The sequence below is a fragment of the Lytechinus pictus genome, chromosome 3, assembly GCF_037042905.1.
Source record: "Lytechinus pictus isolate F3 Inbred chromosome 3, Lp3.0, whole genome shotgun sequence".
NCBI lineage: Eukaryota > Metazoa > Echinodermata > Echinoidea > Temnopleuroida > Toxopneustidae > Lytechinus > Lytechinus pictus.
In genome coordinates this window covers 34,921,615-34,946,976 of record NC_087247.1, presented here as the reverse complement: position 1 = coordinate 34,946,976, position 25,362 = coordinate 34,921,615, and the positions used below count along the sequence as shown (strand labels likewise).

At 35.8% G+C, this 25,362-nt stretch overlaps 1 protein-coding gene across 2 annotated transcripts in view; it reads left to right on the top strand.

The window, feature by feature from the left end:
- The window catches only part of LOC129257375 (synphilin-1-like), a 31,333-nt gene that overhangs the window by 400 nt on the left and 5,571 nt on the right, over window positions 1-25,362 (top strand). The window contains exons 2-13 of one of the 2 annotated variants that reach the window (XM_054895685.2): window positions 5,567-5,765; window positions 10,112-10,205; window positions 10,459-11,192; window positions 11,561-11,746; window positions 13,316-13,429; window positions 13,970-14,095; window positions 14,295-14,464; window positions 14,887-14,929; window positions 15,254-15,444; window positions 15,746-15,967; window positions 16,236-17,745; window positions 19,235-19,302. In XM_054895685.2, the coding sequence (XP_054751660.2) occupies window positions 5,688-5,765; window positions 10,112-10,205; window positions 10,459-11,192; window positions 11,561-11,746; window positions 13,316-13,429; window positions 13,970-14,095; window positions 14,295-14,464; window positions 14,887-14,929; window positions 15,254-15,444; window positions 15,746-15,967; window positions 16,236-17,745; window positions 19,235-19,302 (3,536 nt within the window). In that variant the 5' untranslated portion in view covers window positions 5,567-5,687. Of the gene's footprint in view, window positions 1-5,566; window positions 5,766-10,108; window positions 10,206-10,458; window positions 11,193-11,560; window positions 11,747-13,315; window positions 13,430-13,969; window positions 14,096-14,294; window positions 14,465-14,886; window positions 14,930-15,253; window positions 15,445-15,745; window positions 15,968-16,235; window positions 17,746-19,234; window positions 19,303-25,362 lie in introns of both variants that reach the window. The other variant, XM_054895684.2, reaches the window with a different exon arrangement.

The window sequence follows — 25,362 nt, the reverse complement described above, 5'->3', positions numbered from 1 at the left end:
GATCGCGATCGGAGCCGGAGGCTCTTCCTAACGTTAGAGAGTAAAAATCATTTACTAAGTGAATGATTTTTTACTCTCTAGGACTAGGAGCCTCCTGGCTACATCTCCTGTAGACCAAAAGCTTCGGTCTCTGTTAATATGTTGGTTGCCGGTTGTTCAGCTGAACTCCGTTGGCTTCACTCACCAAATACAGAGACCGAAGTTCTACTTCTACTTCTAAGTTCTAGCGCGATCTGTACAGAGGACTCAATGGCCATATGTTTATGTGTATTAAGTTCGGATAAAACAGGGCAGTGAAGTTGCGCGACAGCCGAGGTAAGTCACTGTTTTTGTTCCTTTTAACTTGATTTCCCCCGTTTTTTGGCAATTAATGCCAAGAGGGAATATTAATTTGCATTTCGGTCGCGTTAATTTTCAAAAGTTTGATTAATTAAAGACAAAAATTGAAGAGCCCCGACGGGGGGATTTTGCATTGTAAGTCCCCTAATGGTGGCTGCACGATAGCGAGCCGTCTGTGTATGAGGAGAAATTTAAAAAAAAAAAAATGTTAAAAAACTCCTCGAAACAGACGGCTACCAGCTGTCTACATCTCCTGTAGACCAAAAGCTTCGGTCTCTGTTATGTTGGTTATTCAGCTGAACTCCGTTGGCTTCACTCACCAAATACAGTTATTACTGCTATAGACAGCTGGCAGCCGTCTGTTTCGAGGAGTTTTTAAACATTTTTTTACTTTTTAAATTTCTCCTCATACACAGACGGCTCGCTATCGTGCAGCCACCATTAGGGGACTTACAATGCAAAATCCCCCCGTCGGGGCTCTTCAATTTTTGTCTTTAATGAATCAAACTTTTGAAAATTAACGCGACCGAAATGCAAATTAATATTCCCTCTTGGCATCAATTGCCAAAAAACAGGGAAAATCAAGTTAAAAGGAACAAAAACAGTGACTTACCTCGGCTGTCGCGCAACTTCACTGCCCTGTTTTATCCGAACTTAATACACATAAACATATGGCCATTGAGTCCCCTGTACAGATCACGCTAGAACTTCGGTCTCTGTACTTGGTGAGTGAAGCCAACGGAGTTCAGCTGAACAACCAACATAACAGAGACCGAAGCTTTTGGTCTATTACTGCTACTGCTAGTAGGGTGTCTGGAGAAAAAAAATATTTTTCTTCTTTCAAGAAAATATCACATTTTCTTTGTGAATTTGAAGAGAAATGACCTTTAGACTGACAGAAATGTAACATTTTTGAAAAAAATCCAATTATTGGCTGCAAAAAAGAAGAATGAATTACAGAGACCGAAGTTCTAGCGCGATCTGTATTGTACAGGGGACTCAATGGCCATATGACATGTGGCATATGTTTATGTGTATTAAGTTCGGATAAAACAGGGCAGTGAAGTTGCGCGACAGCCGAGGTAAGTCACTGTTTTTGTTCCTTTTAACTTGATTTTCCCTGTTTTTGGGCAATCAATGCCAAGAGGGAATATTAATTTGCATTTCGGTCGCGTTAATTTTCAAAAGTTTGATTCATTAAAGACAAAAATTAAAGAGCCCCGACGGGGGGATTTTGCATTGTAAGTACCCTAATGGTGGCTGCACGATAGCGAGCAGTCTGTGTATGAGGAGAAATTAAAAAAATGAAAAATGTTAAAAAACTCCTTGAAACAGACGGCTGCCAGTATCATGTATGAGGAGAAATTAAAAAAAATAAAAAATGTTAAAAAACTCCTCGAAACAGACGGCTGCCAGCTGTCTACATCTCGTGCTGCTGGCCGCTGATTTTTTAATATTCCTTAACTTAAGCTCTAGAATCTTATTTAACTACGGGTACTGTATTAGTATTAATTAAAAAATTCTGAACTTGGTCTTGAAGTCGGGTTCAACTAACTACTAAGTTAAACTCAGGTTTAAAGTTAAGTTTGGATAGCCAATAGTAACATAAATCACTAACAGTAGAGATAGAATATTTCAGCTCATTTGGCTCTCAAATCATTCATAATTGTCTAGGAAGTATAAATAGATGATTGTCTTCACCATCGATGAATTGGGAAAGAGCACAGTAAACATAAGAACATACAACTTAAAAATTTTGACAGTTTTGGCTTCCCATAATTTTAGCACAGAATTAGACCATGGTCTAAGTTAAACCTGACTTCAGATTACGAGCCTAAGTCTAAGACTAGATCTAGCGACGCTTTATAAAAAAAATAGATCTATATTAATACCTGCAACTAGCCTGGAGGCTTCTGGGGAGTAAAAGTCATCTACTATACGTAGGCTTACTCCTCATGAAGCCTTGGACAGATAGGCATACCTATCAAATCATATATATCATATCGATAACAAAAGACTGCAAAATGGCAACGTAAACAGACTGGGTAAGTAAACACTCGTGCTCTTAATTTTTTTAAAATTTACTACTATTTATTGAATAAATATAAGGAACTTTATTAAAAACTGGGGGTAAATATTGCTTTGGCCCATGTACATGTACGTTAGTTTTGGCGCAAAACCAAACGTAAAATTGGTGATTTAGGTCTAGTTTCACTGTGGGAAAACCTAGCCTCTACAGGGAGGTACATGTATGCCTATCCATCCCAGGCTTCATGGGGAGTAAGCCTACGTATAGTAGATGACTTACTCCCCAGAAGCCTCCAGGCTACCTGCAACTGAGCTAGGCAGCATTGCTCCATCGGTTTGAAGGCTGGATAAAGATTGTGCATGTAGTCATAGATCTCAACGACAATGTACGCGGCCGGGACTCTGATTGTGCTCTCCCGCTCAGTCATGCCAAACAACATGAACAAGTCTAGATAGATTCTAGGCGTAACAAAAAACTGATACTAACGTTGGCCGTTGTGTGACACTTATTTAGCTGTTTTACCAATACAATTCTAGATCTAATACTAGTGATAGTACGACTAGATCAGTGCTCCGTCTTACAAAGAGTTACGATTGATCCGATCAATCGTAACTCTATGGAAATCCATCTGTGTCATAAGTTTTTTCTACAGGAAATTTGCAAAATGTCCATTGTAAACAGAGGAGAACACACCAAATTGTCAAGGAATCAATGAATTTATGGATATACATTCATATCTAGAATTTGTTTTTAACAAACATGCATCTTATATGTTGACTTTACTGGCTTTCCATAGTTGCGATTGATCGGATCAATCGCAACTCTTTGTAAGACTGGCCCCAGATCTAGATCTGTATGTTCAATGCAGGTGTCAATGCAATGCAGTTAGTTGGAAAACACATTGTCCATGAGAAAGGACTGAACTGTTGGTTGCATAAAACCAAGATTCGTCAAAGTGTAGGGTGTTCACAGTGTAGTAGATCTAGATCTGTTGCTCCTAAGGCCAACTCACCCCCCCCCCAAAAAAAAAAAAGGACTAAATAAATAAACAAGTATGACTATACTCTACAAATAGGACTGTACTTAATGGAAGATGAAGAAGAATAAATGAATATGTTTAAAAAAAAAAAACCTGTCAAAGCTTAACCTTATTACCGGATGTACTGGAAAATGCAGAAAGCTGCAGCCAAGTTTCCAGGTCTAGCTTAACATTACAGGGTGAACTAAAAACTTCTATACTCAGAGTGGAAGAAAAAGAAACATATTTCATTCATGAGTCAAAGTAAAAAAAAACTATTGGTTAATTAGAGTATTATATATTTCATGTAGACTTTAGATCTAATTAGATCTTTAACAAAAAATAGCTCTTTATAATAAAGAATGTTTTAGATTGTAGATCTATCTAGATCTAACTAAATTATTTCAATATTTACATGCCTCAATATTTTCTTACGTAATAAATTTGCCAAATTCACCTAGCCTAGCAGGTTAGGGATGTGCCTGGGGCTGATACATGTAAGTGCGCTAGCTCCGTGTTGAACATATATATAGTTACATGTAGAGTTTACACTGGTATTTCGTTCATGTTGTTCCGATTTATAAATTTTTTCACCCAAATGAGAGTGAAGACAAAAGAAGGATGGAGCACTCTGATGATGTGAAGCATGGTTTCTGTGAAGGCAGTACCTGATTTAGATCTGCTATCTGAACAATTTCACAAATTTTAACCAAGGTTAATTTTTTTAAATGTCATCTTTGAAAGTACAGTATATGGAAAAAGTTCATGAAACTTGGACATAAGAGTAATCAAGTTTGACAGATCATCTTGCATAATTTTTGGGTCACATGATTAAGGTCAGACTCAGAGGTCATTTAGGCCAATGAACTTTGACTGTATTGAAGATACGTGTATCAACCTTGAAATGTTAAATAATCAATATTATGTCTTTGAATTATAACTTTATAAATATAAAATACATGGATCTATTTCTTTAAATTTGGACATGAGAGTAATCAAGTACTGGTATCACTCATAATTTTGCATGAGTTTCAGGTCATCTGATTAAGGTCAAATGTTATTTAAAGTCAATGAACTTAGTATTTTTATCATATGATTTTGTTGGCTTTAATGTCATCACTACTGCTATATTAAATCACATTTTGTAGGCGATGCTGTCAGGGCATCCCACTTGTGATAGATTTTTGATTGAGTATTTCTGTGCTTTTGTGTGTATTTTTGCCCATTTCTGCACAAATATTTGCTGCGTCACTTTGAAAACACCTCATTTGTTACTGACAAATGTGGTAAATATTCCTGACCACCATCCAGTAGGGTTGGTAGTATCTGTACCGATGTCTGCGTACCCATTTATTTTACACATGATTTGAGCATTTGATGAGAGATATTACCTTTTAAGGATGTTATGTGAAATGCCTGAAAGAATTAGTCTGCTCTTTTTTATCCATTGTTCTTAATAAAAATCTGTTTATATATTGCAGATGTAAAATTTATGGTCGTATCTTTTATCAGAATCACACAGATGTGCAGACTTAAGGTTACCACACCATAGTTTCTGCTCTAGGCTAGCAATTGCCCTTGTGCGATTGTATATTATTTTACCAAATAAGTTTCAGCTGACTTTTTACTTCAGTTTAAAGCACAAACACAATGGCACATACTCTGAAGTTGGGTTTAAATTAGACTGTGGTCTTACTCTGTGCTAAAACTATGGGAAGCCAAACATTTCAAAATTTTGTCTACAGTGATTGCTTCTCATGTTTACTGGTGAAGACAACTGTCATACTTATCCTTCCCAGACAGTTACTAATGTTTTGGGAGTCAAATGAGCTGATACATTAAACCTCTACTGTTAGTACTGTTAGAGATTTATATAACACCTGGCTTTCCCTAGTAGTTAAACACTTAAAACCTGAATTTGATTTAAACCCGAGTTCAGAATTCAGGCCCTTAATTTTAATCTGACCAGCATGGCTAGTGCTGGGATCCGACTAGCCCAGGGGATGTCGCCTGGGCTGCCGCAGTAAGGATCCGACCAATCTCTCCACCGAACTGTCTAGTGCGTAACTTCAGTGCCTGTAATAGAACAGGTTTAAAAGTTGAAATTCAATAAGTTTTACCCCAGGTTCCCTTTTTTGACATAATCTAATAATTTTGTATCTTTTATTTTACTTTCAAAGGAACTCTCATTGGTGTCCAGATGATAATATAAAAGAAAATGGGTTGCAATGGAAGCAGAATGGATTAAAGAACTATTCTCCATCATCTTGGACATCTAGTCATGTATAGGAACTCTTGTGGATGTGTCATCACCATGTGACCATGGAGAATGGTGATGTAATCGACATCGATGACCTCCTTGGAGTGTCATCTCCTGATGTAAGTTCCTTTTTTTCTTTTAACTCACAGTTGTCCTCTAGGAATTAATCATATATTCCTTCATCTTTTTGGAAAGATATTTTGTGTCTAGGCTATAATTTGTGTTATAACATGTCTACACTTGATGATATGCATTATACAATTTATTAACTGTTATTAATGAATGGGATAAGCTTATAAATCATCTCAATAATGGAAAGTTTTTCATAATATTTTGTAGTAAAGAAAAAAAAATGGAATGCAATATCTGGGTATAATGTAGGGGAAGGCGGGGTAAGTTGTGACACTTTTTGCTTTTTGCATGTTAGAATTGATATGATTAATAATCTTGTAGATATACATGTAAGTACCTTGCCTTAAAATTTAATTCGTCTGAAATATTTTTCACCTATATATAACTTTCTAACCCCATAATGAAAGTCATTGTCACCTTTAAAAAAAGAGATGTCAAAAGGCTCAACTAAGTTGAGCCACAAAAACTCCATACAAAATGTATGCGGGAAGAACCAGCATGTCAATTTTTTATTTAAAGTCTTTTCACTTGCAAAATCTCTATAAATACTAACATCCTCTAAAAGGAAGAGAACGGTCATGTAAATTTGCTCCTTTCTGCCTGCATATTGATGGCTTTTTAAGGTTTCTTTGTTTTTTATATATACATTACCATAAGAATTACCGGGCAGGTCCAAGCTATTGTCCCCTCTGAAGCCAAAATTAAATCTTTGCCTAAATCTAATCTATTGTACATACAATGTATGTCATTTTAATTTAAAGCTTATACTTTTAAAGTTTTTTGCCCTTTATTTTTTTTCTTCTGAAAACAAAGTTAATGAATGCCAAGGTCACAATTCCAAGAAATCATTAATTAGCGTGACTTACGGGACATCACATTTTTTGATCTGCAGATAATGCAAATTATATATTTGAAAATATTTCTGTGGGGAAAATGTAGTGCTAAGTTAATGCAAACATTTGAGAAAAAAAATGATTTTGAAAATTAATTAATTAAGTTAATTATCTGGTGTCCAACAGGCAGTGTCTCGTACGTCACAATTTAGCATATGCTTTTTTAGATTCTAATTAAGAAGAAGTTGGAACAGTTTTCTTCACACTTTGGAGAGTTCTAATTTATATTACTATACATCCAAAAATTAAAGTAAATTTACTGAATTAATTTCATGTTTAAGTATATCAGCTATTTAAAGGTCAAGTCCACCCCAGAAAAATGTTGATTTGAATATTTAGAGAAAAATCAAACAAGCATAGGGCTGAAAATTTCATCAAAATCGGATGTAAAATAAGAAAGTTATGGTATTTCAAAGTTTCGCTTATTTTTCACAAAACAGTGATATGCACAACTCAGTGACATGCAAATGAGTCAGTCGATGATGTCCACCACTCACTATTTCTTTTGTTTTCTATTTTTTGAATTATACAATATTTCAATTTTTACAGATTTGACAATAAGGACCCACTTGACTGAACCATATAGTATTAAATAATGATATTTCCACATGTTCAGGGAGGAATTAATCGTTGTTTCACTTGACAATGAGGAGAAAATTAGAATATTTCATATTTCATATAATAAAATACAAAATAAATAGTGAGTGGATGACGTCATCAGTTTCCTCATTTGCATACCGATCAGGATGTGCATATAACTGTTTTGTGAAATTAAGCGAAACTTTAAAATGTCATAACTTTCTTATTTTACATCCGATTTTGATGAAATTTTCAGTGATAAATATATATGCTTGTTGGATTTTTCTCTTTTTATTCAAATGAACTTTTTGTTGGGATAGACTTGTCCTTTAAGCTTTGTGACGTATTGTACATGTACGGGACAAATGTGTGACCTACATGTACGGGACACACCATACTTTATACATAGGATTTCTATGTAATTCTAATTAGGGTTATTTTTCAATTAGAAGCAAAGATAAAGTAAATTGAGATAAATGATATTATTTCAGTGGTCGAATATTGGTAAAAGGCTGATAATAAAGTTATGATTTGTAATTAATAACAAGGGTTCATATATTAGCATACTTGTTAACATATGATATTAATTAAATATTTCATAATTATAAGGTATTAAAGTTTTTTATGTTTTGTTTAATCATATACTGTAATCGAAATGTATATCAATCATAATAATCCATGTAAAACTTACTTTGGTTTACATCCAGTTAATTATAAATTTTGATGAAATTTCACTTTCCCTATCGTTTAACACATGAAATTATTTGCAAGACATCTTTCATAATATTTATAAGGTCGTAAAGTGTTTGCTATGTTTTGTTTCAGTGTATGCTATTAAAGAAATATATATCAATCATGATAATCCATGTAAAACTTAACTGACTTTGGTTTACATCAAGTAAATTATAAATTTTGATGAAATTTCACTTTCCCCATTTGTTTTACACATTGTGGACAAATGTCCCATACGTCACAGCGCGGATATTGAGATATTACATAACAACAACAATGAGTTCTACATTTCATTAATGGCTAATGAAACTTGATAAGATACAAGATGAAAACATGATAATGAGAGATTTCCAGCTTATTCTAATTCACAGAGTTTTAATGACAATCTTTTTTCAAAAAATCAGCTTTTGTCTTGTCCCGTACGTCACAGCACATATTAATTAAAATATTACATCGTTAATGGAATTGTAGATCACTAATTTTTTTTACTGAATAAAGAGGGCACAACTGGCCTTCCAAAATCCATAAAAGATTCTCCGTTGTGCATTTATTTTTTATGTTACACAACTTTAAAGTCTCTAAATGTCCCGTACGTCACAAGTCAAATACATGTAGCTTTGACCTGCCCTACCATGGCTCAACTTGCCCCATGTTGGCTGGCACAACTTACCCCAGTCCGAAACTTAATGTAATAATTTCGCATCCACAAATTTCTTATGCATCCATGATGTAAAAGACTATGACAAGAATGAAGATCCATACATTTCTTTGTCATAGCTGATGCTGGATACGCTAGTGGAATGTACCTGGGCTAACAATGTTGTTCTTATAAATGTCTTTATTATATTTAAAGATGTGTGTGTGTAAAAAGCACTTATTTCGCACCCCTTTTTTACTTTTTTGGCTGAAATTTGTATTTTTCCCTCTAAAAAAGTACCTTTTGTTTCAAAGTTGAAAACAATGTGGTGGGGTTAGGGGTTATGCAATGGGTCATCACTACATGACACCACCACAATGTCTGACTTATTCATTATTGGCCTGGGGCTGGTGGCTCAACTTGCCCCTATGCTCAACTTACCCCGCCTTCCCCTACGCATACCTGTATCAATAATAATATTTCTCATTAAAAGCCCCCAGTTTTGTGTGATGTAATTTCGCAGAATTCATAGAATTTCCCTAATATTTTTCAGACTAGAAAAAAAAAGTTTTTTGAAACTGAAAATTATAGCAAAATCCAATTGAAAAAAATTGTTTCAGAGGAAATTGTGCCAATCAAACCTGTTGTAGTATTAAACATATAGATGTATTCATTCTGCACACTAGTGTGCATGTAAAATGGAACCTTAATTTTTTTCACAACTAATTATTGCTTTATAAATGTTTTATTGATGTCACCAAAGAACACATAATTTGATGATTAGAACATCAGAGAAGACAGACTTTAAATTTTATAAAACCAGGATCTGGGAACTTTAGTTTTAACTTTCTGTAGCCATGGCTTGTTTGAGATGGTTGGGGGTAGGGCCTCTCAGATCTTGGCTGTTGATCTTGCATTCACTTCACAATGAAAATTAATATGCACACTGCTCACAGCATAGTCTACAAAATTGTATTGTCATGTCAATTTACATGTAGGCATAAAATTTGATTTTTCCTGTCCATAATTTTTGTAAACCTCTAAAACTGCAAAATTCTGACATAGACACTTATTCTAGAATGACAAAAATTAAAGATATTGGCAAGTATGAAAAAAAATCTACAATGTATTTTAATCTATTACATCTTAAATTTTCTTATGTACATGTATTTCTTTGTTATTCTTATTGCTAATTTTTTTTTTTTGCTAGAATTTAATGGAAACTTTAGTGACATTCTGATCACAAGCAAAAATTATTTTGGATATGAACATAATTTACAAAAGACCTACATGTACATTGTAAAATTATTAAAAAGTCCTAAGACAACACAATGCGAGCTCAGCAACTTTTTCATTTTATTTCATTTCATCTCTAGATTTATCATGAAAAATTTATAGCAAGGTCCACCCCTGGCTATAGTGTATAGGGTTAAAAAAATAAGAATAGATTGTAACTATCATGGTTATACATGTATGTATTCTTTTACAGCAGACATCACTTCCTCTTGAAGAATACAACCTTGATGATTTCTTGGACACTGTTCTTCATGAAGGAGACAATGGAAAGTCTGGAAAACAATATTCAGGTAATTGGATGTCCAGTTATCTTCAATATGCCCAGTGTAATTTGTCTAAATTCTAGATCTACTTATAAATTGTGTAACCTCTTTCAAGCAGATGAAATTGTAACTTCTATGATAAATGTGAATAATTTCTTTGTTATTTTGGTGAATATCTACTGGTTCATACAGTATATAAATTTTGCCATTTTTATGCATGTCATTTGTATGCTTAGCACTAAAAGTTTGATAGTAGTTTTGATTTTTGTCATTTAAACAGTCAAGCCTCGACTACATGCTACTGCTACAAAATCCAAAAGAAATAGGTCAGGACAAAGTGGCACAGGTGAGGGAAAGCTTCCTCAATATCAGCAGGATGATGCTACCGAGGTATTCCTAGAGTCTCTTCTTAGTACCATCAAGCCAAGTGGAGAAGAGAACGATGTGACCTTAGACATCAACTCTGATGAGCTTAGGAGATTTATCGCTGAATATCAGGTGCATGATGTTAACCAACAGCATGAAGGGGCAAGACCAACAGAAGACGGGGCCTCAATCAGTTCAAGTGCTTCGGAATCACTGGATAGTTCACTCTCTGGAGAAGGGTTTGGTGGCTCGAAGATCAAGCAAAATAAGAAAATGATGAGGGGGATGAGGCTTCTGGTAGCCAATCTCCTACGAAGTAAGACAACTGCCATGGCAAGCCCATCATTGGGTAGCGAGGATGAGAGACAGAAAGATGTGCGTCGCCAGAAGTTTAAGGATAAAAGCAAGCGGAGGGAAGAGAAATGTTTGCTGAATCAAAGTCTTGATGGGCAATCGTCACAGAGTGATGCTTCATTAAATCATACCCCACCTTCTGTTTTGAAGATTCCCTCCGAGGTAGATAGTACCACTGCTGCATTCAAAGTAGCTAGAGTGAAATGTACTGACAGGCATGAAGCATACTCAGGAATAAATGAAGAGGCAGACAAGGTGTTTAGAGTTGCAGTTGAAGAGGATAAATCAACTTTGGTAAGAAATTTTGCTGAATATTTCACTGCATGGGTAATTCCAAAGGATTATGGCACAACTGAAATGTGCAAATATTGATGAGATTAGGGTGGTATATTTATGGTTACTAAAAACGTACATACAAGGGATTGAGACATGTAATTTGTAAACAAAACATATAATTGTATACCTATATAAAGGATTTAATTTTTGTTCTATCAAACTTATACATCTAATTTAATATGTGATATGTACAGAATGAATAGTTCACTAAGAGCAGGACATTTGTACACATGTACATACATGTACATTTGGTTGCAATTACAGAGAGTAAAGTTTTTAAAAGAAAAGGTGAAAATGTTTTTTTCTTCAATATTTTTGTTTATTAGGAACAATATTTAAGAAGTAACCCTAGTTTGAGAGACTCTAGAGATTGTCATGGCAATGTGCTCTTGCATGTCATGTGTCGTCAAGGAAACCTAGAGAGCTTACAGTGGTTGGCATCTGGACTGTGTGGACATCACATAAGTCTAGAAAACAATAACTGCTTTACACCAACTGCTATTGCAGTCAAAGTAAGTGATTATCCGCTCTTATTCATGCAAACAATAGTCTTTATTTCATTAACATTGACAGTCCTTTTTTGTCTCGCCCACCAGAGGTGAAGGCGAGACTTAGGGATCCAAATGTCGTCCGCCGTCCGTCCGTCACAATCCTTATGACACATAACTCCACAACCGTAAGTCACTTTTCAACCAAACTTGGGTGGTAGATGGACTTGGGGGACCTGCATGTTATGCTGCAGTCGGAGGTCACATGGTAGATCAAAGGTCATTTTCAGGTCAACGTTAAAGTTTACATGCAAGACTCTCTTATGACACCTAACTCTGCAACTGTAAGTCACTTTTCAACCAAACTTGGATGGTAGATGGACTTGGGGGACCTGCATGTAATGCTGCAGTCGCAGGTCACATGGTAAGTTCAAAGGTCATTTTCAGGTCAACGTTAAAGTTTACATGCAAAACTCTTATGACACCTAACTCCGCAACCGTAAGTCACTTTTCAACCAAACTTGGATGGTAGATGTACTTAGGGGACCTGCATGTTATGCTGCAGTCGGAGTTCACATGGTAAGGTCAGAGGTCATTTTCAGGTCAACGTCAAAGTTTACATGCAATAAATGACACCTAACTCCGCAACCGCAAGTCACTTTTCACCCAAACTTAGATTGTCGATGTAGTTAGGAGACCTGCATATCATGCTGCAGTCGCAGTTCACATGGTAAGGTCAAAGGTCATTTTGAGGTCAACATTAAAGTTTACATGTACTTGCAAGACTCTTATGACAAGTGTTATTCCAACCTAGTCATTTCACAATGAAGTTTCGATACAATTCTGTTGCGTGCTCCCGCAAATCACGATATTTCTGGTTATTTTCATAAGTGGGCAAGACACAAAATCGCTTTGCCTTGTTGTTTTGAAATAGCCTATTTGACATGTATGTTTATTTTTTTCTTTCTTTGTTTTTCCTATACTAATTGATTACTGAAAAAAATGTTTTTCAAGCCTGCAAAGCTAAACAAAAAACCTGTATTGTATTTGCAACATTTGTTATTATTGCAAAAGAGCAATCTTCATTGTTGTCTATATCTAAAGTAAATTTCTGTCTTGAATTTTCAATTGTTTTTTTTTCACTTAATCGAATGGTAATTGAATTTTACAGTTACATACTTACATGTAGACCAAGTATGTTGAATTATTATTCTATTAGAGCTTTTTTTTTTGCTTTTGATTTTCAGTTTAATTTCAACTTATTTAGCTTTACTCTGTACAAAAAAAAGTATGGGAGCTCTTTCAATTTCAGCTCTCTTTTAATATTTGCGATCACTCACACCCCTGAATTTGACAAAGGATTTTTCAGCTTTGGCTCTGATCCATTCACTAGTATCTTTATTATATGTACTGTATGAACTCTCTCAGACAGGCTAATTCCTCAGTAAATTGGTACGTACATGTATTTTGATAAACGTTACTTTATGGATGAAATTCTTCAAATTGTCATTTTTTCCCCTGTTAAAAGCTTAGTGTTATAAATTTGGAAAGGCTGGTGAGAAATATTACAAATATTATCTATTATATTTTCAGTATGGCAGACTTGATTGTGTTGAATGGTTAATAAATGAAACAAAGGCCAAAGATGAGCTCCACTCTCAAGATAATAGATGGTCCTTGCTTCATATTGCATCCCGTTATGGACAGGTGAGAATCTAAACATGGAATTTAGCTTCTTTAGAATATTATCATAGGAAAACCAACCAATATGATTAACAATTTTTCTATTCTAATGAAGATCAATATTTGTTCAGATTTATTGAATATTACTACATTCATTATCAAAGAAGTAAGGTCTGTTCATCTTTGTTAGTTTACATATCCTTATAATTTTATGTATAGATGCTTCTACATTTTGCAAATGTACATCACTTTGCAGTCTTCTGCTCCCCTTGTCCAGCTATTATCCCTGTCATTGTCTGATTTCCAGATTGTAGTATTTTGGTTTGCCCTGGCCTTTTTTGTGCAGTGGCAATGAGTCATAGTTCCATCTTGCTTTTCTTTACCCTTCTGTGACTGTTAACCCTTTCTGTCATTGATGATCCTTTTCAAGAGTGTAGTCTCTGTAACTTCTTTCAACCTTGTCTCTTTGGTATTACAGATACTGAAATGTTTGCTTTGTAATTGCCGTACCATTATTACATATGATGTGTAAATATTCTTTAAATTTTGTTCTATTGCTCCCAGGAACCATGTTTGCGATGGCTGCTCCAATTTATGCAAAACACTGGCATCCACCTCGATTCTCTTGATCGTCATGGCAACTCACCCTCCCACCTTGCTGCTCGACATGGCCACCTGATGTGTCTACAGGTATGTCATTAAATTAAATTTTTGGTTGTTGAACAATAGCCAATAGTAACATACAAGCATGGTCATCCTGTGGAAATAGAAAGGGTAGTGAGAATCTCATATAGCAGAAGAACATATGTAGATAGTTTCTGCGCTACATTATCCTTGTTTTTTGCCAATAAACCATGAAAGTGTTTTCCTCCTGTTTTCTCCTATGCAGACTCTTGTAGAGTTCAACTGTGACATTACCATGGTGAATGGTAAAAAGCAGACTCCGTGTAGCCTAGCAACTAAGTACAATCACAACACATGTGCTCAGTTCTTGGTGGTGACGGAGACGTGTGTGTCTTTGTCTGACCAGGTTACTCAACTCCGAAGAGACCTCAGAGAGTAAGTTCATTTCTGCTCTTTGATACCACCATGCAGTTTAAAGGTGACATGAAGGATTTCTTCAAATTGGCAACATTGATGTTTGATTGCTGAAATCTAGAATGTAAAAATAGGTGTATGTCTAGATATGATGCATGGTTCAAATGAACTGCAATCTATTAGTTAAAAATGTATTAATGAATTCATTCCACTAGCGTATCCAGCATCAGCTATGACAAAGAAATGTATGGGTCACTATTGTCCCCAGGCAATTGGGCCCATGAAATACTTTGTAGGATCTGATGCTGGATACATGTCTGCATTCTGATAATGAAACAAGATTTTTTTGTAGTTTTTACAAATCCCTTGTACTTCTACAAAATTTTGTTTATTATTTTATGAAACATTTTTCTAATCTTTGACCAATTTTTTTTTAACCACAGGTACCACAATGAAAAAGTACAGCTGAAAGCAAGGCTAGACGATGTAAGTTCCTAATGTTGTGCATTTGTTTCCAGAAAATAATAACTTAGATATATATTATTGAAATTCACATTTCTCTTATTACAGTGTTTTTTTTAAGCACATGAATAGTTGCAATGAACACATACATTTTTCTACACTTCAAACTTGAAAGTGACTTAGAATTGATTTGTTACTTATACACTTAATCATAAAATATCTTGTTGGTCTAATTCATGTGTATTCCAATCCACTCATAAAGTGATCAAATGAAATTTCATTTAGCATTGCAATTTAAGTCCTATCCTTGTCGTTGATCCAAACTTTGCAATAATCATTTGTTTACAGGCTATCCTTTGTAGCGAGGCCCTTGTCCGCATGCATCCCAGAGACACAACGCAGCGGATAGATCAGATCCAACAACAGTATGTTGATTTGACTAATCTCTTAGTGAGAAGGATAGATGATATGCATCAGAAGACAGATAAAGAAGGGGCTCATAGCAGATCATCATTCACAGGAAATTGTCATGACTTAGGGTAAGTGATAAATGCAGAATTCTGAAGTTAATTTGTTTTATTTTAACTGTGTTAGAGCATGAGTGTGTTATATTTTATCTTCAGAGTATTATAATTGAGCTTTATTAACAAAAATTCTGACCTATATACATCACTGTCATATGAAATCTGTATTTTTTTAAAAACATATATGCTAAAATATTTAAGAATGGAAGATATTTTTTTACTTAACTCAATTTTCCACTATGTAAGTCATGTACCACGAATATGCCACTTTTAACTGTGTAATGAATTATTCTTGATTGAATTGATTCTTGTACAGTGATGATATAGCCTCGTGCAAGCGACGTGCTAATGAGCTCCAGGACTCCTGCACACAGCTCTTGGAGGAGGAGCATGCTCGTCAAGGTTCCAGTCAAGAGGGAGAACTCTCTCGGATCCAGGAGACCTTACACAAGCTCCAACAGCCTGATGAGTTGCCAAGCTCAATAGGTCAAAGGTCACAGCTTGAGGATTACAACTCAGAGCCCCTCAAAGACATGAGGTATTTCTTTCTTTTTTCCAAAGATAAATATTTGAAGCAATCACTTGACATTGAAAAAAGACATTATTTGTTACTCATCAAGGCCTTTGAAGTTCAAATTACCGAATCCTGATTGATATAAATTAAGGATGGTACAACAAATGCATTGCTGTTGGTACATTGCTTATGATATGATTGGATCAAAAGTGTCTTCATGATATTTGTAATGTTCATACACCCATGCTAGCTTTGTTTTGCAGTAATAGTTGATTTTATTTTTTTTCTGCAGGAAAAGGCTGAATGAGGTTAGTTTACTGCGAGCTGCCAGTCCGTCCGTGATGAATGTACCACTCTCTGACAAGCAAGACAGTGTTAGTCTGAGCAGCAGTTATACATCCTTAAGCTCTTCATCATCATCCCTCTCTCTGATGACAAATGGTTTAAATGCGACTTCAAAACCACCACTTCAGAAACAAGTATCATGGGAGGATCAACAACTTCACAGGGGTGTGTTGAACAATAGGAATGGAGGAACTTGTCACAGTGAAACTGAAAGTTCAACCTCGAGCATAAGGATTGTGGAGCAGGAAGACCTCGCATCCAAAGTGAAAAGACACTTGAATGATTTGATCTCAGGGAAAAGTAGTAGTCAGATAAATTCCAAAAAATTTCAGTCTTCCCAAAACAATCAGTATTATGCAAAAGAGGAAAGAGACTTTCCGACACCCACCAACCCTTCAACAACGGATGGTGTGCTGACAGCCGTATCCATTGGATCTCGTGCTAGGGCATCCACAAATAGTAGTGCACAGCAGTTGCGCATGAAGCAAAATCAAATAAATCAATCTCTTGATGCACTCATGAAAAGTGCCCTGCCAGATGTAATCAACTCTGGAGATGCTAAAAGAGGTCAGGTATCCCCATCGAGTGATAGCAAGCTGTCAACCTCAAGTGAAGACCTTTCCCATTCCTGGCATGGAGGATCAGACAATCAAAGCAGGAATAGACCACTCCTGTCTAGATTAAAAACATCTCATTCTGCAGACTTTGCATTGAAAGATACAACTAATATGAAACATCAAAGACATAGCAGTGAGAATAGCCCACTGCATATGAAAGTATTGTCATCCATGAAAAGCGAGGATGACAAGATTCTCCATAGACCCATGACCAACTCAAACAATAGAAGCTCTGTCTTGTCTGTACCAGTCTTCATGCGGAAGCTGCAGCCTACAGGACATGTCCCAGGAGGAGAGGTATCTGTTCATGTTGATCTGATGAACCATGAGAATGACTTGGAAACAGATGCCGCTGATGATTCTTACATACCTAGACTCAATTCTGACTCAAGTCTCAGCAGCGCCACATCTTCTGATGTAGTTTGGTCTGATATCGATCATCCAGATGGCCCAGATGCTGGCCCTATGTACAAACGCAGGGCAGGAATACTCAATCGAACCCGCAGAACCGGAGAGGGTAATCGCAAGTCACGTAACCGTCACATCAAATTTGCCCTGGACGAAGACAACTGTCCGTCGAGCCCTACCTCCGACACATCTTCTCATCGAAGGGATCTCTCTCCGATCTATGAGTCCGAGTCTCATCGTCAACAGCGTGAACAGAATGCAGAATTCCATAGTCCTGTTGACACCGCCTCTCCTTGCAACTATAACCCTCCCATGCTTGGTCATCGTGAGTATAGGGTTAACTTCTACAGCAGTGATGATGATGATTATGAACCAGAGTCACCACCAGAAGACAGTCCACCCATTTCAGGATCTAATTTATCACATGCTCAGGTGAATATTGACATGCTTCACATCTTGTATAAATGTTTTGAACTTTAACTCTTTCATCATTTTCCCCACTTTTTTCTTCCTCTGTTCACTTGTTCAAAATTATTCTCCTCTTCTCTCTTTCTCTTTCCCTTTATCATGCATCAAACCGAACACAATGGTGTTTTATCTTTTTAAATTACTATGTGTCTCTCTCTTTTTGTGTCTTATACTGCACACTGGAATCTATTGAGGATCTCATTTGATTATATGTATTTTATTTAGTTTTTATTTTGATCAAATGCTAATTTTTGTCTCACCTGCATAGCAGAGTGAGACTATAGGCGCCGCTTTTCCGACGGCGACGGCGGCGGCGGCGTCAACACCAAATCTTAACCTGAGGTTAAGTTTTTGAAATGACAGCATAACTTAGAAAGTATATGGACCTAGTTCATGAAACTTGGCCATAAGGTTAATCAAGTATTACTGAACATCCTGCCTGAGTTTCATGTCACATGACCAAGGTCAAAGGTCATTTAGGGTCAATGAACTTAGACCATGTTGGGGGAATCAACATCAAAATCTTAACCTAAGGTTAAGTTTTTGAAATGTCATCATAACTTAGAAAATATATGGACCTAGTTCATGAAACTTATACATAAGGTTAATCAAGTATCACTGAACATCCTGCTTGAGTTTCACATCACATGACCAAGGTCAAAGGTCATTTAGGGTCAATGAACTTTGGCCGAATTGGGGGTATCTGTTGAATTACCATCATAACTTTGAAAGTTTATGGATCTGATTCATGAAACTTGGACATAATAGTAATCAAGTATTACTGAACATCCTGTGCAAGTTTCAGGTCACATGATCATGGTCAAAGGTCATTTAGGGTCAATGAACTTTGGCCAAATTGGGGTATTTGTTGAATTACAGCCATAAATTTGAAAGTGTGTTGGTCTAGTTCATAAAACTTGGACATAATAGTAATCAAGTATCACTGAACATCCTGTGCGAGTTTCAGGTCACATGATCAAGGTCAAAGGTCATGTAGGGTCAAAGAACTTTGGCCACGTTGGGGGTATTTGTTGAATTGCCATCATATCTCTATAAGTGTATTGGTCTAGTTCATAAAACGTGGAAATAAGAGTAACCAAGTATCACTGAACATCTTGTGCGAGTTATAGTAGTTTTCAAAATCAGCACTGCTGCTATATTGAATCGCGTGATGCAGGTGAGACGGCCAGAGGCATTCCACTTGTTCACTTAATAGATTAAAAAACTCATGTTTGCTTTGGATGTATAATGCAATGCATGATATGGACTTCACATTTGAAAATGTCAAAATGTTCAAGGACAATCTTTTCCTATCTTGTTTATAAAATTTTCTGTATCACTGGTCATGATAATATGTGATATGCTTCAATTAAAAAAAAAACAAAGGAAGGAAAAGGAAAAGACCCTAGATACTTTGGTATTCAATTCTTGTAATCATTTTCTATTGCAATAGGATCGTACAGTTGATGAAATTCTGCAAGATCCCACCATTGATGGTCAGGAAGAGAATGATAAGTTTTGGTAAGAAGCAAACAATTTCCCCATTTTTACTAAGATCTAAGTTCTGTACTGAGATTTAATACAGGAAATCTGCATAAGCCATGGGTTCAACCGATGGTTTTAAAAACCACCTTTGTGTGAATTTGGGCCAATATGTCTTCATAAAGAATGCACTCTTGTAACACCTTTAATATTACAGTACAATCTTTCTTTTGCTTTTGTTTTGAGAAGTTATGGAATCTGTGTATTACACATTCATATACATATTGAGCTACTGTGCAATATTAAATGTCAATACATTATGCCTAAAGATAAATTGTATAATTTTTTCATTTAAATTCGGATTAAATGTGTTACATGTAGACCAAAGTATTAAAAAAATCATGTCTGTATTTCATACCTACATTATCACAAAAAAATACAACTATGACAGAAGAATACACAATGCATGTTCTTTAATGTTTGGCATACCTGCTTGTTTTTTTTTATGTTGGAAAGGAAAAATCTAGTCAATATTTTGAAATATAAAATGATAAAATGAATTGTGCCTGAATATTTCCCCACTATCAACTAACATGGTATTTTTTGGTGAGATGCTGTCTGTTACACTGCATAAACTAATTACACTGTTATATATGCACGTACAAAAAAACACCCAATATTCCTTAGAGACCTATTCAATCTATGAGAGCTATACACAAATTTTTATTGGTGTGGTCAGGGAGGTTTAGATTGCTTAAGATAGCCCTTACACTGCTCATTGATTCTGCTATTGTTAAGAGCTTAACTCTGAAGCAGCAATTAAAGATTTAAGTCCTCCCCTACATTCCTAGAAGTGAAAAGTACATACGATTACCTTGTAGCTCCCTTGTATTGATTTTGTTATCTCCTTGTAAAGCTTTGAATGTAAGGACATCTACATTGAGGTTTATTTCCTGGTGTGTAGGAGCAATTCATTTCTAATTTCACAAAGTCTTTGGGAATATCTTATTTGGTATTTCAATAATCAGGTCCCATACATTGTATTAGTGGTCAATTTAGAATAATCACTATTAACCTTACTATTTTTGTTTTTGTCTGACACTTCTTTTGTCCATATGCTTAATCATTTTATTAAACTCTGTCAGTAGGCCTATACATTGATAATGCATGTCAATGGGACATTGTCGCAGACTCAACAAACGATAGTCATGTAATATTTCTTTCATTTTAATTCAGATAAAATATGTTACATGTACATGTAGACCAAAGTATTGAAAAAAATCACATCTGTAGTTCATCAGACCAAAAGACGTTAAAAGATGGGAGTTGCTGCTACCCTGTTTGGCGTTCAACGATTAAAGGGATAAAGCCTCGTCGATCTGGGGCTGCACAGTGGCTGCCGGGCACACGATCAATAGGGCAAAGCAAATTTTCGGAGTATTTCATTTCATGTCTATTTCGAACAATAAATTATGGATTTTTTCTTTTTTTTTTCATATATAGCAATATTGCTGTGTATTATTTTTCAAGCTCTTTCACAGTGACATGTACAAGTGCATGTAGGGTGTATACCTTTATTTGTCATAGATTATGTGCATCGTGTATACAGAGCTTTTATTTAAAAAAAAAGCTTCAAAACAAAATCCCAATAATTCACCGTACTTCAGTCATCCAAAGAGTGCTTTTGGATGCGCTATCCCAAACAAAATCAATATTACACTATATTGGCCTGGAGCCTTGATACAAACAATAAAGTGGAATTTGCTCTATTTGTCTTGAAGACAGTTATTCATAGTAAAGCTCACTGCATATAATTCCTATTCTAATTATTGCATATATTCTTGTTTTTCTGAGAGTGTTCACAAGTTGCTTCAAGCAATAATCAATCCATTTGTCTAAATCCTATCTGATATTGATTATTAAAACTAACTGGCATCTTGTATGAAATACTGAAACATTCCATGTGAGGCCACATTAATTCACTAACTGCAATATGAGTAATACTACCATTGATATGCAGAAACAGATGGGGTTGGCAGGGGCGTCGATCCATTTTTCAGATTGGGGGGGCAAAATCATGAATCAACGTCCAAAAGGCGCTCGATCACACAAAACAAACACACACACACTTATGCCTATATATATATACGTAAACATATATGTCTCACATATATATGAAAGAGACACATATCTCACCAACAAAATAATCATCAAATTAATGCGAGCGCAGAGCACGAGCTGAATTTTTTTAGTATATTGACCTGAAAACCTGAAAAGGTACCTGTTTAGGACTGTTTGTAGTAACTCATGAGGATACATAAACAGATAATGCGAGTCCCTAGAGCGAGCTGAAATTTCTTTATATTCTGACCTGAAAGCTTGATATTCTAAGTATTTTTGGTACTAAAGATTAAGATGGGTATATCTAAAACAACAATAGATGCGAGCACGAAGCGCAAGCTGAAAATTTTGATATTTCGATCTGAAAAAATTGACAGTTTAATCGTTTTTAATAAAGAACAAGATATATATCCAACAAAAGATTATTGCAAATCGAAGTGGGAGTTCTTTTGAGGTTAAGAACTGAAAACGGGACATTCTATTCACCTATTTAATCATGAAAAGTATGGGTTTTTATTACAAAAATGATGCAAGCGCGAAGTGCGAGCTGAAATTTTTTATATTCCAATCTGAAAAGCGGACATTTTGAGCACGATTTTAAATAAAGAACAGGTTTTTTATCTCGATCTCGCTTGCTGATTTCTGTGTAACATTACAATCTTATTTTATTTTTACACATGTATGCAGAATTATTGGGGGGGGCAAAACGATATGTTTGCCCCCCAATATTTTCATTGGTGTGGCGATCGCCCCCCCTGCCCCCCCCAGGATCGACGCCTCTGGGGGTGGGGTAGGATGGCACAGGGGATATGTGCCCTCTTTTTGAAAAAAAAAATGTAAAAAGAATGACATCCTATCATGCTAATGTTTTGGCCCCATCTTAGAAGTGAAGATGGAAATATGTTCCCCTTTTTGGTACCCCCCTTGTGCACCCCTCCCTATTCTAAAATCTTGGATCTGCCCTTGTGTTTAGGCAATTTAAGAAAAAAAAAGTTATTTCAAGCAACAATTAGTCTGTGTATCTAAATCCTATCTGATATTGATTATTAAAATTAGCGGCATCTTGTATAAAATATTGAAACATTCCATCTGAGGCCACATCAATTCTCCAATTGCAATCCCAGGACCAAAATCCAGTTAAAACCAATTAGGGCAAAACCAATTGAAACCAGTTGGCCAACTGGTTTCAATAGGGAAATTGGAACAACTGGTTCCAATTGAAAACCAGTTGCCAATTGGTTCCAGTTAAAAACCGATTGAAAACCAGTTGCCAATTGGTTCCAGTTAAAACCAATTGGGCAACTGGAACCAGTTGGCAATTGTTGTCAATTGGTTCCAGTTGTTCCAATTTCCCTATTAAAACCAATTGAATCCAATTGGAGGCAACTGGTTTCAATTGGTTCCAGTTGAAACCAATTGGAGGCAACTGGTTTCAACTGGAACCAGTTGAAACCAATTGGTTTCCAACTGGATCCAATTGGAACTTCCAGTTGGAACGAACTTAATTAGTTACATATTAATTAGCATTTGCAGTAACTATTTCTCATGCCAACACAGAAGCAGTGTTATATGTCTATTAATACCAATGTAAAGGGCATTGATAAAATACAGACTTTCATGTATATATATTTATATGGAAGATCTTCAAATATATGTACTTTTATTTGATGTAATTTGGTAACAGTTAGTGGTGTACTAATTATCCTTTAATCTGTTTTAATTATAATCTATAACATTTATGAACATGGTTTTCACTGCTAAGTATTCTAAATACTAATCTTTAAAAAGTGTGGTACTTGAAATTGTAAAGAATTAAATAGATACATTGTTAATGATGATTAATCTCATAAAACATTAATCTGTGCACACTGGCAAATAATATGCAAATTAACTGGTTTCAATTGGATCCAGTTGGGTAACTGGAAAATTTCCAATTGGAAACCAATTGGAAATAATTTCCAGTTACCCAACTGGTTCCAATTAGAATTCATTTCCAGTTACCCATCTTTCCAGTTAGAAGTCATCTCAGTTACCCAATTGGTACCAGTTAGGATTTCCAGTTACACAACTGAATGGTTCAAGTTAGGATTTCCAGTTACCCAACTGGTTCCAGTTAGAAATCATTTCCAGTTGGAAGTCATTTCCAGTTACCCAACTGGTTCCAGTTAGGATTTCCAGTTGCCCAACTGGTTCCAGTTAGAAATCATTTCCAATTGGAAGTCATTTCCAGTTACCCAACTGGTTCCAGTTAGGATTTCCAGTTGCCCAACTGGTTCCAGTTGGGATTTCCAGTTACTCAACTGGTTCCAGTAAGAAATCATTTCCAATTGGAAGTCATTTCCAGTTACCCAACTGGTTCCAGTTAGGATTTCCAGTTGCCCAACTGGTTCCAGTTGGGATTTCCAGTTACTCAACTGGTTCCAGTTAGAAATCATTTCCAGTTGGAAGTCATTTCCAGTTACCCAACTGGTTCCAGTTAGGATTTCCAGTTGCCCAACTGGTTCCAGTTAGAAATCATTTCCAATTGGAAGTCATTTCCAGTTACCCAACTGGTTCCACGGTTAGGATTTCCAGTTGCCCAACTGGTTCCAGTTGGGATTTCCAGTTACTCAACTGGTTCCAGTAAGAAATCATTTCCAATTGGAAGTCATTTCCAGTTACCTAACTGGTTCCAGTTAGGATTTCCAGTTGCCCAACTGGTTCCAGTTGGGATTTCCAGTTACTCAACTGGTTCCAGTTAGAAATCATTCCCAATTGGAAGTCATTTCCAGTTACCCAACTGGTTCCAGTTAGGATTTCCAGTTGCCCAACTGGTTTCAATTGGTTTCAACTGGAAATTGTTAAATTCCAGTTAAAACCAATTGAAACCAGTTGAAACCAATTGAAACCAATTGAAACCAGTTGGAAATCCAACTGGTTTCAATTGGATTTTGGTCCTGGGATATGAGTAAGACTACCATTGATATGCAGAAACAGATGGGTTGGGGTAGAATGGCACAGGGGATATAAGCCCTCTTTTGAAAAAAATGTATGAATGACAACCCATGACACGCTAATGTTTTGGCCCCATCTTAGAAGTGAAGATGGAGTCTGTCCCCTTTTTCAGTAACTGCTTTTGCTCCCTTCCCTATTCTGAAATCTTGGATCTGCCATTGTATTTAAGCAATTTTTTTTGAAAAATTGAAAAGGATCTCATAAACTTTGAAAATGTAATTTTTTTTTAGTCAGAAATATATACATGTATGGCTGAATAAGTAAGGACTTTGATCTGCTGTGTGGGAAGCTTATATAAAGAAATGATTGTGTTCAAAACCAACTTGTTTGCTTATGAATGACTGGAATGTAAAGAATTTTTCCATTTTACACTTTCATGGTCAGTGACAACATTTCAAAACAATTTTATTCCCCTAAACAGTTTATAACATGCGTTTGTTCATACATGTATGTTTAGAAATACATTTCAATTCCAAAAAGATTGCCAATGACAGTATATTTGCAAAGAACAGTATATACATGTATGCAATAATTAATTATTACAGAGACATGGATACGATTTACAATAATAATAATAACAACAACAACGCAGTTCTTGTACAGCGCATATATCACATTACATGTGTGTCAGAATGTCCCTATGTGCTTCCAAAGACTTAGATATTATTACCCTGGCTTTAGCCCCGCAGTCTTACAGCGTGGTGGCATTTCAAGGAATAAATTCCTGCCAGGTACCTATTCCTCTCACCTGGGTTGAGTGCAGCACAATGTGGATGAATTTCTTTCTGAAGGAACTTACGCTATTTCTGGGACTCGAACCCACGACCCTCTGTTTCAAAGTCAGAAGACTTATCCACTGGGCCACAACGCTCCACATAATTTGATAATAATAGGCCACAAACAGTATTTCTTTTGATTTGTTATTTTCTATGTCCTTTTTGGCAATGAAATTCCTTTTCATAATTTAATTGGGAAAGTTTGTAC